The 19,411-nt window shown below is 46.1% G+C and overlaps 1 protein-coding gene across 1 annotated transcript in view; it reads right to left on the bottom strand.

The window, feature by feature from the left end:
• Positions 1–18,545, bottom strand: part of UBAP2 (ubiquitin associated protein 2) — a 97,051-nt gene extending 78,506 nt beyond the window's left edge. Inside the window, exons 1-4 of the mRNA XM_006034838.3 lie at positions 18,409–18,545; positions 9,155–9,232; positions 6,816–6,926; positions 2,174–2,327 (exon numbers count right to left, since the gene is read on the bottom strand). Coding sequence (XP_006034900.1) covers positions 2,174–2,327; positions 6,816–6,926; positions 9,155–9,232; positions 18,409–18,507 — 442 coding nt within the window. The 5' untranslated portion in view covers positions 18,508–18,545. The remainder of the gene's footprint in view (positions 1–2,173; positions 2,328–6,815; positions 6,927–9,154; positions 9,233–18,408) is intronic.
• Between the last annotated feature and the right edge of the window lie 866 nt (positions 18,546–19,411).

The following is a 19,411-nucleotide window of genomic DNA, read 5'->3' as shown; positions in this document are numbered from 1 at the left end:
GGGGGAGGAAGAGAGACACTCTTCCTCTTGTTAGTTTTAAACCTACTACCTAATAGTTTAATTTTATTTCCCTTAGTTCTAGTACTGCGACAGGTAGTAAACAATAAGTCCCTATTTATTTCCTCTGCACCACTGACTATTTTGAAAACCTTGTTTTGTAGGTTTTGGAGAGAAGGGAGAGTACCGGTTTGTGTAGCTAACAGTTTCTAACTTGAATATCTAAAAAGGAAACTAAATTGCTCCAGACAACGGAAGTGAGCTGCCACACAAGGACACTATGGAAGTATCTTACACTTGGATTTGGGCGCTAACTTTGGGCACCCAAGTTGGAAGATTTTAGACTAGAGCCCTGCATTGGGTGAAGTGGCAGACAGGTGAGTTCCTGTTGTAGCAGAAGCCCCAGGAGTAATTAATTCTGAGCCAGCCAGACCCATGCAACCCTTCCCCACACACTGCTGACTAGATAAAGGATAAATCCATGGCTTTGCCTTTCTTTGGACACAGGCACTACGGTTTGAGCTGTGCCTCTACTGTTCACATTATGGTTGGTCCCTATAAAAGAACCAAGAGACACAAGGGTAGGCAAAGGCTCCTTTCTTGTACTGCTTTTGCACCGAACACCCACAGAGCCTTTATATTTAACATCTGTCAAACAGACTTTGAGAAAAGCTCTATATGTTTTGTGAAAAACCTCTGGCTGGATGCGCTGAAAAGCCAGCTGCAATCCAAAGGAACGGCTCCCTAAAGAAAAACAACAACTTTCAGCATTTGTCCTAACATTTGCTACTGCTCAAGTGAAGCTGTGCACTGCATAACTTGGATTCACAGAATTGCAACCGAGACCCGACCTAGGCACATGTAGGGGTGGGTGGGGAGAGCATGTCTCAGAACCTAGACCTCATCTCAAAATCCCCAATTCCAGTTTCAGAACAGAGGCTAAAATCTGATGGCCAACAAACATCTGCCTCTGGCAGAACAAATTCTGAGCTGCACTTTGTTTTGGTGACTGATATTACCCTGTTTGCCAACTGCACGTAGAACAATCTCATTAATATTTACCTTCTATCATCTTGCTGTTTAGTGATGAACCAGCATCTGGCTACTTGCTTCCTCCCCACGGGTTCTTACACCTCACCTTATTGTCTAAGCAGCTCCTAACAAAACCAAGGGGGCAAGGATGTCATCCAGTCCAAGGGACTCCAGGAGGAACCAGGAACTCAGGGGCAGGACCCGCTACCAAAATCTGGGGTGCAGAGCCCAGTTGGGGACATTTCAGCAGCCCCATTTCATTAACCCCAGCAGCTCCGTGACACCAGTAACCTCTACTGCCGGAGGCAAATCCAGGTCCAGCCAGTGGGGAGCCCGGCAGACCAGATCCGGCGTGGGGGGCCCAAGTGAGTTTGGCATCCCTCCATTAAACACAGGGACTATGAGCAATTTAAGAAATGGGTCAGAGATCATGGGGGACATATAACACAATGGTGGCCTAATTAATTACCATCTAAGCAGTAGAAACACTGTTGGCAGTAAGTTAGTCCTCTTACATTAAAAAATATTTGGATTCCTCCCCTGGAATACACGATGGCCATTTCAATGATGTTAAGTTCACAAGGAACCCTTTCTATTTATGGAGAAGCTCATCTTTTGTGCAAGTGTGCACTCATAATAAAACCCTAGGATATATCATGGCCTTTTCATTTTCCCTTAGGGGGTAAAATATGCCACAAAATGCATACCACCCTCAAGCACTCCCACTCTCCCAAGTGGGAGTAAAAATTGGGTATTTTTTCATTAAAAAGAACATACAGAAAATGCATCAGCTCCATAGTGACGTATCTGCTCTATTAACACAGTCTTACAAAGGCTCCATTCCAAACCCAATTGCCAAACAGCAACTCACAAAGGATCAAGAAATCAAAAAGAGGCAGAAAGGGTTTAAATGCATTCAATTTGCCTGTGAAAGAAACCAAAAATAGAATGCCCTAAAACCAAGACACGTAGCAGCACCGAACACATTTGCAGCCTAAAAAATAAACGTAGTGATAAGTCAGTCGTGCTGATGCTCTGCCGACTTGCTCCCATTAAATCCTCTCTGAGCTGAGCTGAGAGAATTTCAGCTAGAAGGAAAAGAAAAAGCAAGCGGAGTGTTTAAAATCAAAGCGTCTGTGCTTACACTCTCGGCCACGGCTGCCGCCTCTTCCTCGCCTGTTGGAGCTTCCCCGTCCACGGCTCACTTCTCTGTCCCCACGTTTTTCTCTGTTTTCTTTGTTTTCTGAACTTTCCTTTCCAAGGCTTTTCTTCTTGCCCCCGACGGTCTCCCAGGAAGTCTATTTTGGAGAAAAGCATTAGACACCACAGGTGAAGAAGCAACGAGCAGGGACTGCTCTGCAAAAGTCTCTACCCCAACCCCCCAGTTTGTAGACAAATGGATATTTTCACAATTCCACAAGGCTTTAAAGATGGTAAAGTACCAGGCAAGAAGGAGAATGCCAAATCAACTGCACCTTGAGGGGAGAATTAGGGTCTATTGCTTTTGTCAAGAGTGGCTTCCCATGAAAAAACAGGTAGCAGATACATTTGGCATCTCAAATCCTGGTGGCTGTAAAGCTGCTTTAAATAAACCTGTTTACACAACATTGTTTTTTTTTAAAAAAAAACGACCTGCCAAGAAGCAGACTGTTCTGTCAACAGTTTCTGTAAGTCTGCCTGAGAAGCGAGCATAGTGCTGAACCTCCCTCGAATAGAGCAGGGGAGAATGAACGTGTACACACACACACACGGGACAGCACCGTACCTAAACTCTTGGCAGCCCCGGGCAAACTGTTAGCATCAGGCCCCCCTTCATCAGAGAGGATGATAATAATAATAATCATCATCATCACTGTCATTAACTTCACGACTTTGGGGCCCCCTTTCTGTCTGGGCCCCGGGCAGCCGCCTGGTTCGCCCATGCCTGTCTGGCCCCGACAAGGGAGCGAAAGATCAATGGGCACGAGCAGGCAGTCCAAGGAAAATCCAAGGAAGACAAGAGATCAAAGCCTGAATATCACACCTCTGCTTTTAAACTAAAAAGGTCATTAGCATACACACAGGATTTGCATCAGGCCTTATGCAACGTTTGTAGGAGTTGAAAAGGAAACAACTAACAGAATCTGTTCAGGAGAGTATGGCAATGGATAATACTTTCTGCAATTGTCTAATTAGGCCATTATGCCATAGTTAAAGGGAAGAAAATAATTATTATTAGCACAGTATTAACGTGCTTGGCACTTTACCTACTTGAGAGAATATAGTCCCTTGCCTCTAACAGCATCCAGTCTAGACAGACGATATATGAACAGGCAGGGAATTTACGCATGAAAGCAAAGTTAACAGCAACAGCTATCTGGATTTTGGATAGAAGTAATCTCAACACATGCACTTCCACCAAACACAACAAAGGCAAAGTTTGGCTGCCAGTAACTCAGGTCCTGCCCTCTCTCTCCTGAGCAGCATGTGCAAAAAAAGTGTGTTAGGTGGGAAGTACAACTCAATTTAGCCATGGATGAAAAAGTCTGACATACTACAGAGCCAATTTAGGTGAAGCACAGCAAGAACCTGGATTCAGAGTTGCTCAAACAGGATATCACATGGTATGTACGGGATATTAGTTCATACACAGTGCAAAACTTGATCCCCACCCAATGCTGGAGAATTGCCATAGGGTTGCAAGTGCAACGGCAAGACGAAAAGATGTTAGATGCTGAAATCCTCAAAGAGTTTTAAATGCATCACCAAGAAAATGCAGAGAACCCAAGAATTAGTCCTTAAGCGTTTAATTAAAATGGGCTGGGTCTCAAAAAGTGTTGCCATTAGGGTGCCAAGACAGAAGATATGTACATGAGTGACAAGAAATTAGTTCATGACAAACTCTCAGGGCCCTTTAGATTATTTCTTTATCACCTCCAGAGTCACAAAATTAGGCAGTGGGGCAGGCTCAGGTTAGAGCCAGTCAGGTACACGTCTCCACCTTGCATACCCCATCTCAAACCAGTGTGTCAAGGAGCAGGCAGGGCCACGCAAGGCTTTTCTCTGAGCAGTGCTCTTGGTTTTGCTCTCAAGACAGGCTGGACGTTGCTTTGGAAGGTGGCTTTCCATTCTTTCTATGGAGCCCTAGCAAGTGATGTCCCCCAAGCAGGGAAAAAGAGATATGGTCCTAGAAACGGGGGCTACTGCAGAGTCGACTTAAAAAGAAACCGATCCTCACTTTCTTTTCACCAATTCTGGTGAAGTCTCTACTAGGGGGGGAAAATAATTCCTAAAGCAGCTGCCCAAGTGTCGCTGAGGGTTAAGCAATAAGTATAGAGCGATGGATACATCAGGCCCTTGATCTCCACAAATAAAAAGCTTTTCAGATAACTACTGGGGCGAGGGGGATTCATTAAGCTATTTAGCGGTATCGAGGCAAATCAGCAAGGACGGAAACCTGACTTTCTCCAGGAATGTCCTCCAAAGCAGACATTTACGTTTCCCATTGGCAGGAGAGATTTCAGAGGAGGCGAGCCAGTGACAAAACACATCATTGCCAACCGCAGTCAGCTAAGTAACCAAAGTTTTCAACTGACACTGTCCAAAGCAGCTGCATGCCTGACCTTGAAAAAGTGTAACAACCACGGCCTTCTTTGATGAAATTGCTGGTCATATCTTAGGTGGGAGGATGGATAGTTTGAAGGACCCACTCACACTGTAGCCAATAAAGCAACTAGTCAGGCATGAGAGAGAGAGAGAGAGGGGCTGATGAAAGTAATACACTCAACTAAACAGTTCGGCATGCAGAAGTATGCCCCACTTTCTCTACAGGCTTCAATGCCCCCAGAATAGATCATCAAAACTGCTGGAGGTGGGGAACGCCAATAAAACAGTCCCAGACGTCTCCCACACTGTATGTAGGCTCAAGACTCAGAAAGCAAAGAGGTTTACCGACAATGCTGAAAGGACTACCAACAGAACTGTGAACCATTTTCTCTTGCTTTGCTGCCATCTCGGCCATATTGAGTATTTCCTTTTAATTCTCTCTCCCCACAAGCAAAAAACACAGTAGAAAAAAGAACCAAGGTTAAGCTGCAGAATAGGGGATGAGCAGCAATCTTAGCACTAGACGTCACCTCTCACAATCGGTACCACTGCCACCAGCATGTCAGAGCTCAAAACCGAGATAGGGTAGGTTGGCCCAACGGGGTGCCCATCTTAGCATCTGACAGCCCAAAATCCTCCCAGAAAAAAACTGAGCAACACCACCATTAGAAAAAGTATTTCACCACTTTCCCATGATATAGAAACCTCATGTTTTTCCTCCTTTTTCCTTTTTCTGCTTTCTTGACTTCAAGCCTCTAAAGCACTGTAATTCTACAAATACATGTAGAACATATAGAAAATTAGAACTGCTTGACAATGCCCGACATCCTGTAATGTCTTTCAGCAAAAGACTTCAGAGCACTGCTCAGTGATACATGAGAAAAGCTCGCACTTCACCCATCACTGGTCTGCTTTCCCACCATGGTAAATGACCTTTGGAGAGGCTTCCCAATGATGAAAGGGCTCTGCTGAGTAATCAGAGTGCCAGTTATACTGTTTCTAACTTGCAGACAACCAGCTCAGACAGTTTCTCAAATTAGTAAGGACAATTCACTAACAAGGAAATAATGTGTTAATAATTAATAACTTAATACAAATAGTCAAATCTATTTGTATTATCAAGGGAAGTATTTTCGACTTGAACACTAAGACTGCTAAAAAATATAAATAAGATAGATACCCAAGAAACTTATTCAAGGAGAGCTGATTTGTGCTGGAACTGATTTAACCCACCATTTGTGCAGCAAGCGCACCTCTGCTTCAGAGGATCTCCACTCTTAAAGCAAAAACGCAGACAGAGTAAGACCAGTGATCTGCTTAAGAATTTCCTTTGAACTAGAAAAGGATCGCGATCTGTGATGCTCCCTGTACTTCAGATATTGAAGCTAGAAAACTTCTGCACTCAGCAGCCTCATACGTCTTAGCACTGATAAAGCTCAGGGGATAAAGGAATGGATTTGGGTTTAGAAAGTAAGTGAAGTCCAAGTTTCCTTCTTCAGTAAGTGGAGATGAGGAGTAGACTGTCCCGTGTTATATAAAGTTTATAAAATTTATGAAACAGCTTCCCAGAAACCACTTCAACCACAGCAATACCATATATTAAATATAGGTTTAAAGATGCCCGTGCTTTCTTCTGTAGGAAGGGAGGGTCCATTCTCATGAGCATATTAATTAAATGAGCAGTGAGCTATCTGCCATGTCCTGCTGTGGCATTATCAGAGTTTTGATAAACTCCTTGGGACAGGGACCTTATCTTAATTTTAAACCTGCAAGGTACAATATGGATCTATGGAGATATACAATTTATCCCTTGCTAATGAAACTTGATCAGCCAAGGTAAAAACAACATTTCTTACCCTGGATCATCTTCATGGGCCTGAGAGACTCCACACCGACTATAGACAAAGCAGCACAAAGTAGGACTGAATTTGTCATCAGCTACCAAATGCAGTAGAGGAATGGAAGTGTTACATGCACAACTCAGCAAGAAAGCAACAGGATAACATTTTTAAAGCTTAATTTGATTTCCAAGGCATGTGTGTATGCCTTCATTTTTCTTTGAAGGGGCACTGGAGGGAGAGAAGAGAGCGAGCACAGGCTCTTGAGATCAAGTGCTTGAGCTTACCACCAGCCCACTCCCGAAAAGTGGGGCAAGGACCAAAACAGAAGTAAGCAAATTTCATTCACAGACAAATCCTTACTGTGTCTGAGCTTCCTTCCAGCAAGATGTTGATTGCTCTGTTCACATCCCCATTACAATCATGTAGTGCCACTATGCACTCATCCTGGTTCTTCCCCGTCACTTCCATCAGCTGGTAAAAAAAAAAAAAAAAAGTGCAGACATGTTCAAAGTCATTGTTAGATGAAAACAGGCAAGAATTAGTGCAACTGCAAATATCCAGAAAGCAAGCAAGCAGCTTCTCTATCAGAGATTAAAGCATATATGCCTTAAACACAGCATTTCAGTTAAAACTGTTTGACCCCTAAAAGTCACCTCAATTTTATATCCATTAGGACAAAAACACAAGCTCCTAACTGGTGACCTAAAAAACTTGACATTTGCCAAGATCTGAGCTCACATTTCTGGATTTCTCTGATTTTTATTAAGTTTGAAATTTACAAGCAAATGTACCAGGACTATCACGTATCCAAAAGTTACCATACAGGTAGGCGATACAGACCTCCCTATGCAGAGCTTTGAAATCCTATTTCTTTCTTCATCCAAAAGATTCACATAAGCTAAACGGATGCATTATATAACCTTACAGGGGAACACAGATTCTGACCCACACTCATCCATTGCTTTGACCACTAAGCTCAGTTATTACAAAGCAGAAATCAGGAAAGGGAAAGAATGCAGGAAAGGGAAAGAATTTCATTTATACAGACAAACTGGTCTTCATAAATGAAAACTAAGAAATGGCCCTGAAAGCAAGGGAACAGATATAAAACATTCACTCTGACCCACCCCTCCAAGGAGGTGGACTGCTACATTCGGCCCCGACTGAAGGCTACTGTCTGCACTTGAAGGGTAACCCCAAAAGCAACACACTGGAGCTAGTGATAACATCACAAACAGCCCCAGCAGTGTAAAGAATTCAGCTCACAGTTCTGCCTTGGATGTCAGCTATGTTATCAGCTATATCTGGATAATCAGAAGGCTAAGTACGTGCGCCCAAAATCTTGGCATGGATGTAAGAAAGGAACTCATGCGAAGCAGCTTGCTTTCATAATGCAGTGATTTGTAGCATTAAGCCTAGGCATGGTCTTAATGACCTAGGAGCTCAGGGTTGTTGGCTTTTTTTTTTTTTTTTTTTTTTTTTTTTTTTTTAAATAAAGCTTCAGTTCACCTTTAAGCTGTTTAAACTTGCACTTTTCCTGAAAAGCAGCCAAGGTATTAGCAAACTTGGTTTACACAGGTGATAAATGCTTCCTATGAGTGCATATGCAGAGAAGCTGAATACATTCTTTATCCTACGGATTATGAAGTACTAGCAACTCAATGAAGGAACACCATATCTTAGAAGACCAGGGTGTGAACCTGGGTTTGCTGGCTAAAAGATGATCTATATAGGGAAATCTGTCAGCATAAAGTATACTGCTAGCATTATGTCAGATACCCTCTTCATGGTGTAAGAGTGCCTTTTTCTGCTCTAGGTGATGTCACTTTAGTAATGGTTTAAACCAAACCAGAAATAGCCACTTTTAGTCCAAATGTATGAGTGTTCATATGAGGAGTTATACTAGGGTGACTCCAGAAGCAGAATTAAGTTGGTAAATGTTCATACGTTGACAAGCCCTGAGGCTTAACCCTGACAATTTCAGCAAAGCAATGGCAGAACAGGACAAGCGTCCAGGAAAATCTGGCTAGGGCTGGGATTCCTCGCAGGGTTCTGCAGTCTGAATGGCTTGCTGTATGTGGACTGCTCTAGATGCAGGTCAGAACACTGTTTTACCCATGTGCAATGTGAATGTTTCTTTTGAAATGAGTTTGCTGCATTCAGATTAGGCTACACAGTGCTATAGCTTTGGAGCATCTAGACACTTGTGCAAATGGCACCTATCTGCTAACATAGCAGGCTGTGACGTCGTGCTCCAAAATCTGCATGAGCAGGTGCTTTCCCTTCTGAGTGAAGTTGCAAGGGCTGGCTCCAATTAACAAGACCCCATACCTTCCAAAATGTGTCCACCTGGAAGACCACCCCTCTTCCCCACCCCCTTGTCAATACAGCCATAGCTGTGATCAGCAGATGCACTTGGGTTCGTTTAAAATGGGAGATTACTGGGTAAAGCATTCTCCAGGTGGGATCCTGTGTTCTGGAATTTGCTTCTCCAGCAGGAACACTGCAAGGCCTTTTCTCCCACTCTCTTCCCACACACACCGGACTTAAAGGGATGGGTAGAAGACTGAAGGATACAGTTTGAGGAGGGAGCAATTTGTCTGAAGCTGTCAAAAGCTAGAGCAAAACACAGGCATCAAGGACTAGAATAAAATGTCATATAAAACCAATGTGCCACAGCAGTAACACGAACAACATACTTGTTTCACTTTATCTTCAAAATCTGCATCGTTCTTATCATAGATCATCTGAGCAAGGCGAATCTGTTCCGCTGTTGCCTGAAACATGCAAACATCCAGTAAGGTTCTCAAGGAGTTACAGAAAAGTTACCCATAAAACACAAAACACTTGCGTCTCCATCACTCCCAACAGACACCATTTTTGCTTCCTGGATTTTAGAGAGAAAAATAGAGAACAGACTTTGAGGTTACATGGAGAACAAAATAAAAGCAGGCCTCATCAGACTGTCTTTAAAATCAATGGTTTTAGTGTGGCAGGAGTAAACCTCTCTACTCAATACCCATGACCATCAGGGAATATAGTTCAAGGTCATCATGTAAAAAAGCCCTGACCTAGTAACAGGATAAAGCCGCTTGGCAAGTCCTGGCTTTCACCTAAATTGTACCTAGTTGTACCTGCTACACATCTATGTCACAAATGGCTTCACAAGGAAATGATGTTACACAGGTTTTAAGATAACCTCACCCTCTGGTCCTTTCGCTGTCCCATCTACTTACAGCTCTTCAGTGTTACTACCAGGCATCTGGACTGAGCTATAAACATAATCTGTTAAGGTTTCACTTGAACTACCTCCCTTTTTTTCCCCCTTTCTAAGCTAGTACTTGCTTCCTTTGCCTCAAAATATTTGGCAATGGCTGTTTCAACTGGAACATTTGGTGCCCTGGACAACAGAACCAGACTGGCAACTTGTCAGACGCCTTAAGAGCCACATTGGATCGGCATAACACAAAGCAAATTGTAGATGCCTGTCTTTTTTAAAAACAGATCAGCAGCCCTAAGATACTAGTGGCTCCCATCACGCAGGGCTAAAGTTTGATAAATCACATGGCAGTCAGGGATCTCCTCTTTCTGCAAGCAGCACCTCCAGAGGAACGCAGAAGAGGACTGCAAGACCACATTTTACCTGCTGGCCTTATGCCACTGCTTCCTTAAGATGATCGCTGTAATCTGCTGGAGACAAAAACTGAGATAGGACTGGGATCCCAGTCATATGCTGATGCATCGAGAAAGACTTCTTGGTAAAAAGGGACCCTTAGTTATCAATGGAAGAACATCAGCAAAAGCCTAATGCTGATGTTGAATCTTAGGACTGGAAAACCATCTTCAGAAAGGATTCACAGCAGAGACCCACTCTTTGAGAGCCTGAGTCAGTCGTTACTTTCATGAAAAAGACTACGCTGTTAGGAGTTTGCCGCAAAAACAAGCTTCCAAAGGGGAGAAAGCTATCACTTCTGTGACAAGTCTAAACATTGAGAAGGAGAGTCTAAAAATTGCTCTCAACAGAGATCTCTCTCAGCTGCTGCTGTACTGAGCAATCGCTGCAGCTGTCCCAATTCCTTGAGGAAAGTGTCACTTGCAGTGATGCGAAGTCAAGTTCCAGGACAATCGCGGCTGGTTCATGCAGTACTTAGCGCTTTGTACTTTGCATTTTCAAGGTGCTATGCATAACATTTTCTCTCAACCTCCGTCAGTGTCAGGAATGAAAGTATTCAGGAGTTCTTAACTCCCAGTCCTATGTGCAATGTAACAGACCACGCTGCCTCAATTAAAATACATGATATTCAGATAAGAAGACTAGCACATACACATCTAACCAAATCCAAGAAACTGTTAAAAATACTTCTTATAAGTCTACTAATATTTTTAGAGAAAGAGTCCTGTAAAATAAAGCCCAGTTGCTCAGGCTTATCTAGTAGTACAGTACCCCTGTGATACTGAGGCACCTGCTGTTTCCCGATTACTACAGACCTTGACACTAACATGCCAGTGAAAAACTATTTAGATAGCAGTCAGCAAATAATGGCATCCCTGCACAGAAAGGATTGCATATTGGAAAGAAGCAGCAAACTATGAAGGTTAACTCCCAATAATTCCTTAATATTTTTTAAGAACTAAATGCACTATTAGAAGGCAAAAAGAAAATATTATATTTGAAATATAATATAATACATGACGGGTATCTCCAGTCCACCTGCATATGTAAAAGCTCTGCCCACACTAGGATTTTTCTGACTTATAAATTTCCAATGGACCAAACACCGTTAGGTGTCAAACCCCTTATCTGTCGTGTAGACAGGGTTCAAGCATTTTACCACAGTTAGATCACTGCCAGATCACTACAAATGAAGATGCACCGATTTGGAATTAATAGAGCCTATATAAAAACACACATCGATACAGACACACACCTACACACACACACACACAGGACACGTGCAAAGTCCTGCACTTAGGACACAACAATCCCATGCACCGGGACAGGCTGGGACCAACTGGCTAAGCAACAGCTCTGCAGAAAAGGACCTGGGGATGACGGTGAACAAGAAGCTGGATATAAGTCAACAGTGTGCCCTTGCTGCCAAGGCTAACGGCATCCTGGGCTGCATTGCTGGAGCGTTGCCAGCAGACCAAGAAGTAATTCTTTCCCCTTTATCAGCACTGGGAAGGCCACATCTGCAGTCCTGTGCCCAGTTTTGGGCCCCCCCACTACAGAACAGATGTGGACACATTGGAGAGAGTCCAGCGGAGGGCAATGAAAATGTTGTGGGGCTGGGGGACCGGACTGGTGAGGAGAAGCCGAGGGAACTGGACTGAGTTAGTCTGCAGAAGAGAGGATGGAGCTGGACTGTTCTCAGTGGGGCAGATGACAGGACAAGGAGCAATGGGCTCCAGTTGCAGCAAGGGAAGTTGAGGTTAGACATTAGGAAAAACTCTCTCACAAGGAGGGTGGTTACCTAAAGAGAGGGTGGAAACTCCATCCTGGCAGGTTTTTAAGGCCCAGCTTGACAAAGCCCTTACTGGAATAATCAAGTTGGGGCTGATCCTTCTTTGAGCAGGGGGTTGGACTAGATCGGGGGTGGGTAAAATACAGCCCACAGGCCGCATGCGGCCTGTGGAGGGGCTTTGTCCAGGCCATGGTAGGTCCCTTGGTACCGCCTGGCCCAGGCACCATCCAGCAGTGGTGCGTCCTGCCACCCCCTGGGCACACAGCGGGGCTGGGGCAGGTCCGCGACTGAACTATCTTTCTAGGCAACCCAGGCAGCGGTGGCTCCAGCCCTCTGGTACCGGCAGAGACCCACATGCACAGCCCCAACCCGCCCTGACCTGTGCCCGCTCCAGACTCGCCCACCCAGGCTGAGAAGCAGCAGCAATGGCAATGGACAGAAACTGCTGCTCAGCGTGGGGGGAAAGTGGTCCCTCCCCCTTGCCACTGCCAGGCCCTTCCTGCTGCAGCCGCCATCACTGCTGTCTCTGGGCTGCCCAGTGGCGCAGCAGTGGCAGCACATAGCACCTGCAAGGCAGCCCAGCATGGGCTCCAGACAGCTGCAGCAAGAACAGCTTGGTGGTGGCGAGGGGCTGCTTTTCAACCCGTGCTGAGCAAATTTCTGTCTGCTGCCGTCACTGCCGAGCCTGGGCATGCAAACCCAGAGCATGTGCAGGGCGGCACTGTGCACGCAGGTCCCTGCCAGTACTGCGGGGCTGGGGCCAGAGGCAGCAGCAGCCAGAAGGAGCCGCCACCATCTGAGCTGCCTTGAATGGCAGTCCAGCCACGAAGGAGCCCCAGCCCTGCTGCGTGCCCAGGGGGCAGCAGGATGTGCCACAGGCGGGGGGTGCAAAGTAGGTGCAGCGAGAGCCGGGGCTGTCCGCACATGTCCCAGCTGGTCCGCTCCAGCAAGGGGGAGTCCGGAATGGGTGCGGGGCAGGGCTGGGTGCTGCTGGCCGTGGTGGGGACATGCTGCAGGGCATGTGGGCGCTAGGCTGTTGTGGGGCTGGGGCGAGTCCTGACTGGTTCGTGGGGGCGCACACAGGGGTGGGGGAGGGGGTGCACCCCACATCCCCCCACCCACCCTTCCCCTCCACACACCCCACATATACACCCACTCTTCCCCACAACCCCCCCATACCCACCCACCCATATCCACACATACTCCCACACCCAATACATACACACACCTACCCACAAACCCCATACCCACCCACACCTACTCACAAACCCCATACCCCCCCACTTCCCCCCAACAATATACAAGAGTAAGACTTTATTTTGAGCTATTATGCAATCACCTATGTATATATAGTGCAAACATGCAAAAATCAGGACATTTTTTATAAAATAAAATTCAAATGTGTTGTTGTGGATGTTTGATTTTTAGTATATAATTTGTTTCTTTTCCAGTTCCAAGATGGCAAACCCCCTTCCCAAAAGCAGTACTTTCAGGGGCAAGGGGAAAGACTTCTGGTGGCAAAGGTCAGGGGTTCGGGTGTGGGACTTCCAGTCCTAAGATGACAACCAGGGCGCAGGGCACCTGTCAAGGGACAGAGCTACCCTTGCAGCCCTTGACAGCTCACCAAAACTCATTAAGCAGCCCTCCAGCCAAAATAATTGCCCACCCCTGGACTAGATGACCTCCTGAGGTCCCAACCAACCCTAATTTTCTATGATTTCCAACGGTCATCTGGCTCACCTCTCTAGATTACTGGACCAACTTTTTTGGAACTGGTGTAAGACCTTTTTATGCGTTTTTAATAACTGGCAATGTAAGCCACTGTAAGCCTTTTGGGGGAATGCAGCATAGAAGTCAAACAAACTTTATATTTGAGAGAGCTGTTAAGACAATCTCTCATATCTGTGGAAGGACATTTTGTGCCCCAAACCTTGTATATCAGTCCTCTCAACTACAAAAAAAAAGTTCAATAAAAGATCTTGTCAAAAAAATCTTGCTTCTCTCATATTCCTTGGACTGTCACAGCTACAACCCCTCTCTATAGCTAGCTTTGTATTAGCCCACAAAAAACAGTACTTTCATGTTAACCATGATTAAGAAAATGTTAACATGTTGAAACAGGTCCTCAGCATCCATACAGAACACCTCATCTTTGCAGCAACAATCAGTAAATAGTTAAAAATCCTCTTGAATCCATCTGCAGCTGCCAAAAGACAAACATCGGTATGCCAAAAACACAAAATTAAGCAACAAGAACAGGCACAGACGAAACATGACAATGGCACATTAGTTTGATTGTGGTCCAGGGATGAATGAAAAGTGAAATTAAAATCAGCATGAAAATTGCAGGTGTTTGGGGAGCATCTAGGTTGACAGCAAACAAATGTAGATTTGGAAAAATGAATAAATGGTGACCAGATAGTGAAGTACTGTGTGTTTCTTTTGGCTTGTAAACGCTTCCAGAGAAAAATATCAATCTGAAGAAAGCATTCAAGTGCAGTATGCAGAGAGAACAGAACAGACAGTTCTTAAATAAGCAGCTTTTCAACTGACCAAACTAGCACCATTTTATGCAAGGGGAGAAAAGAAGAATTTGGCCACAAGACAGGAAAACCTCAGAAGGACTTACTGTAAACCCAGCTGTTCGGTTATAAAAACACAACTGCTCTGAGTAAAAACCACTTCCAAGAGTCAGCATGTTAATGCAAGCCACCCATCTGAACAAACTAGGGAATGCAGATGAGAAAGGGAAACTTGAGATTATAAACTAAACATAATAGGCAGGATTCAGCCTCTCCATATTACAAGTCAACCCAAGTATTGACATAGGCATCCTTTCTCCATGAGCCGTTTTAGCCCACTGCATTTCCAGGCAAACGGGGCTGTTCAGAGAAAGAGGCTCTCTTCTACCCAACAGAAATGGGGAACAACTTCTACAACAAGGTGAAGTTTTCCAGAAGTGCCCAGCATGGAGAACAGTGGGACCTGGCAGGTGTGCCATCATTTTGGACATCTTGGTCACTGGCGCTTAATTTCTCTTTCCCCCAATCCCAAGGAATGTTGTTGGGGTCCAAAACAACAGGGAAATGGTCCAAGTCCTTCTAACTGAAAATATGCTGCTTTAAAAGCCTCCACTGGGCCATCTTCCTTGCTTCACTTCTTGCAAGGACACTCCATCCAACAGGGTTAGTCACAGAATCATAGAAAATCAGGGTAGGAAGGGACCTCAGGAGGTCACATCTAGTCCAATCCCCTGCTCAAAGCAGGACCATCCCCAACTACATCATTCCAGCCAAGGCTTTGTCTACCCGGGTCTTGAACACCTCCAAGGATGGAGACTCCACCACTTCTCTGGGGAGCCTGATTCAGTGCTTCACCACCCTCTTCATGAGAAAGTTTTTCTTATTATCTAACTTCAATTCCCCTGGCTGCAACTTGAGCCCATTGCTCCTTGTCCTGTCATCTGCCCCCACTGAGAACAGTCCAGCTCCATCCTCTCTTCTGCAGACTAAATCAGTCCAGTTCCCCCAGCCTCTCCTCACCAGTCCTGTCCCCCAGCTCCCTAACCATTTCCATTGCCCTCCACTGCACTCTCTCCAATGTGTCCACATCCATTCTGTAGTGGGGGGCCCAAAACTGGACACAGGACTCCAGATGTGGCCTTCCCAGTGCTGATAAAGGGGAAAGAATCACTTCTTGGTCTGCTGGTAACGCTCCTACCAATGCAGCCCAGGACGTCATTAGCCTCCTTGGCAATAAGAGCACACGGCTGGCTCCTGTTCAGCTTCTTGTCCACTGTCACCTCCAGGTCCTTTTCAGCAGAGCTGCTACTTAGCCAGTTGGTCCCCAGCCTGTACCGGTGCATGGGATTGTTCCCCCTTAAGTGCAAGACTTTGCACTTGTCCTTATTGAACCTCATGAGATTTCTTTTGGTCCAATCCTCCTATCTATCAAGGTGTCTCTGAAGCTTAACCCTGCCCTCCTGCATATCTACTCCCCCAGCTTGGTGTCATCAGCACATTTGCTTGAGGGCGCACTCCACCCCATCTCCCAGGTCACTGATAAAAATATTGAACAAAACCGGCCCCAGGACTGACCCCTGGGGCACTCCACTTGATACCAGCTGCTGACTAGACATCGAATCATTAACTACTACTCTTTGAATGCGATGATCCAGCCAGTTTTCTATCCACATTACAGTCCCCTCATCCAGCCCGTACAGCCTTAGCTTGCTTGCAAGAACGTTGTGGGAGACCACATTAAAAGCCTTGTAAAGTCAAGGTATATCACACCCACTGGTCTCCCTGCATCCAGAGGCTGTCATCTTATTACAAAATGCAATCAGGTTGGTCAGGCATGACTTGCCCTTGGTGAATCTATACTGACTGTTCCTAATCACCTCCAAGTACTAAGAAATGGATTCTTCAAAGATCCGCTCCATGATTTTTCCCAGGACTGAGATGACTAGTCTATAGTTCCCTGGATACTCCTTCCCTTTCTTAAGATGGGCACTATATTTGCCCTTTTCTAATGGTCCGGGACCTCTCCCGATCACCATGAGTTTTCAAAGATGATGGCCAATGGCTCTGCGATCGCATAGAGCAACTCCCTCAGCACCCTTAGGTGCATCCCATCCAGCCCCATGGACTTTTGTGTGTCCAGCTTTTCTCAATAGTACCTCACTTGTTCTTTTGCCACTGTTGGCTGCTCACCTCCCCAAAGTGTGCTGCCCAGTGCAGTAATCTGGGAGCTGACCTTGCCTGTGGAGACTGAGGTGAAAAAGGCACTGAGCACTTCAGCCTTTTCTGCATCCTCTGTCACTAGGTTGCCTCCCCCATTTAGTAAAGGACCCGCACTTCCCCTGATCCTCCTCTTGTTGCTGACATACTTGCAGATACCTTTATTACCCTTCACATCCCTTGCTAGCTCCAGCTCTTGCATTAATAGAAGCATTGCCAGCAGAACAAGTGAAGTAATTATTCCCCTCTATTCAGCACTGGTGAGACCACCTCTGGAGTGCTGTGTCCAGTTTTGCACCCTCACTCCAGAAAGGATGTGGACACACTGGAGAGAGTCCAGCAGAGAGCAATGAAAATGGTTGGGGGACATATCTTGTGAGGAGAGACTGAGGAAACTGGACTGATTGTGTCTGCAGAAGAGAAGATTGAGGGGGGCTGAATAGCCACCTTCACCTCCCTGCAGGGGGGCTGCAAAGAGGATGGAGCTGGGCTGTTCTCAGTGGGGGCAGATGGCAGGACAAGGAGCAAAGGGCTCAAGTTGCAGCAAAGGTGGTTGAGGTTGGATATTGGGAAAAACTCTCTCACTAGTAGGGTGGTGAAGTAGTGGAACAGGTTACTTAAAGAGGTGGTAGAATCTCCATCCTTGTAGGTTTCTAAGGCCCGGGTAGACAAAGCCTTGTCTGGGATGATGTAGTTGGGGGCTGGTCCTGCTTTGAGCAGGGGGTTGGACTAGATGCGACCTCCTGAGGTCCCTTCCAACTCTCGTTTTCTACAATTCTATGATTCGAATTCCAACTGCACTTTGGTCTTCTTGACTTCATCCCTACATGCCCAAGCTGTCCAAGTTTCTACTTCTTATAAACTTCCTTTTTGTGACTGAGTTTACTAAGAAGTTCCCAGCTAAGCCAAACCGGTCTTCTGCCGTACTTGCTAGTCTTCCTGAACATCAGGATGATTTGTTCCTGTACCCTCAATAAAGTTTCTTTGAAGTGCAGCCAGTTCTCCTGGACTACTCTCCACCTCAGACTGGCTTCCCAGGGGATCCTGTCCATCAGTTCGCTGAGCAAGTCCAAGGCAGCTTTTCTGAAGTCCAGGGTCCTTACTCTGTTGCTCTCCTTCTTTCCTTTCCTCAGGATCCTGAACTCAATCATCTCATGGTCACTGCTGCCCAAGCTGCCATCCACTACTACATTCCCCACCAATTCTTCCCTGTTTGTGAGCAACATCTCAAGAAGAGCATGGCCCCTACTTGGCCTCTCCAACACTTGCACCAGGAAGTTGTCCCCAGCACTCTCCAAAAACTTTCTGGATTGCCTGTGGGTTGGGGAGACTTGCTCATGAGCGGCCGGCTTTCTGGGTCCTGCTGCAGACACTCATCTCAGTCACTGAGAAAAGCCATTACCACCTACTAGGGGTGCTAACAGTAACCAGAGACCCTTTAGCATCACGAGTCTCACATTTGAAAGAGCTAAAGTTTGTGAGGATGTCAGAATATCTCAGGCCAAAATCCTAGCACCAGGGTAGAGACCAATCTCCTGAAGAACACAAGATTTGTGTGGATCTCAGGGGCCCAGCCAGCAGGCAGTTTTGCTCAGTACCCCAAGAGCATGAAAACACGAGCAATCAGATACATTCTCTACACGAAGGCAAGGCTTCTCTTCGTGCTCCCACTCTCAGCCTTTACCAAGCTATAGAGCGGGTACTGACTGTAATCTTACTCAACCTGGAGAGAGGCTATGCAGCACGTACCTGTACTACTTGTTTCTGTGGTTGTGTTGGCTGTGTGGTTGAAATCTGCGTCTTGTCCCGAGTGCCCCGGGTACGTTCACTGCCCACCGAAGTCATCATATACAGTATATACAAAACAAGGTATGTACAAAATAGAAAATCTGAAAGAAAAGAGGAAAAAAACAAGTAGGAAGGGACCTCAGGAGGTCACATCTAGTCCAATCCCCTGCTCAAAGCAGGACCATCCCCAACTACATCATTCCAGCCAAGGCTTTGTCTACCCGGGTCTTGAACACCTCCAAGGATGGAGACTCCACCACTTCTCTGGGGAGCCTGATTCAGTGCTTCACCACCCTCTTCATGAGAAAGTTTTTCTTATTATCTAACTTCAATTCCCCTGGCTGCAACTTGAGCCCATTGCTCCTTGTCCTGTCATCTGCCCCCACTGAGAACAGTCCAGCTCCATCCTCTCTTCTGCAGACTAAATCAGTCCAGTTCCCCCAGCCTCTCCTCACCAGTCCTGTCCCCCAGCTCCCTAACCATTTCCATTGCCCTCCACTGCACTCTCTCCAATGTGTCCACATCCATTCTGTAGTGGGGGGCCCAAAACTGGACACAGGACTCCAGATGTGGCCTTCCCAGTGCTGATAAAGGGGAAAGAATCACTTCTTGGTCTGCTGGTAACGCTCCTACCAATGCAGCCCAGGACGTCATTAGCCTCCTTGGCAATAAGAGCACACGGCTGGCTCCTGTTCAGCTTCTTGTCCACTGTCACCTCCAGGTCCTTTTCAGCAGAGCTGCTACTTAGCCAGTTGGTCCCCAGCCTGTACCGGTGCATGGGATTGTTCCCCCTTAAGTGCAAGACTTTGCACTTGTCCTTATTGAACCTCATGAGATTTCTTTTGGTCCAATCCTCCTATCTATCAAGGTGTCTCTGAAGCTTAACCCTGCCCTCCTGCATATCTACTCCCCCAGCTTGGTGTCATCAGCACATTTGCTTGAGGGCGCACTCCACCCCATCTCC

This window comes from Alligator sinensis, unplaced genomic scaffold (assembly GCF_000455745.1).
Source record: "Alligator sinensis unplaced genomic scaffold, ASM45574v1 scaffold132_1, whole genome shotgun sequence".
Classification (NCBI taxonomy): domain Eukaryota; kingdom Metazoa; phylum Chordata; order Crocodylia; family Alligatoridae; genus Alligator; species Alligator sinensis.
This window is presented reverse-complemented; position numbering and strand designations above follow the sequence as displayed.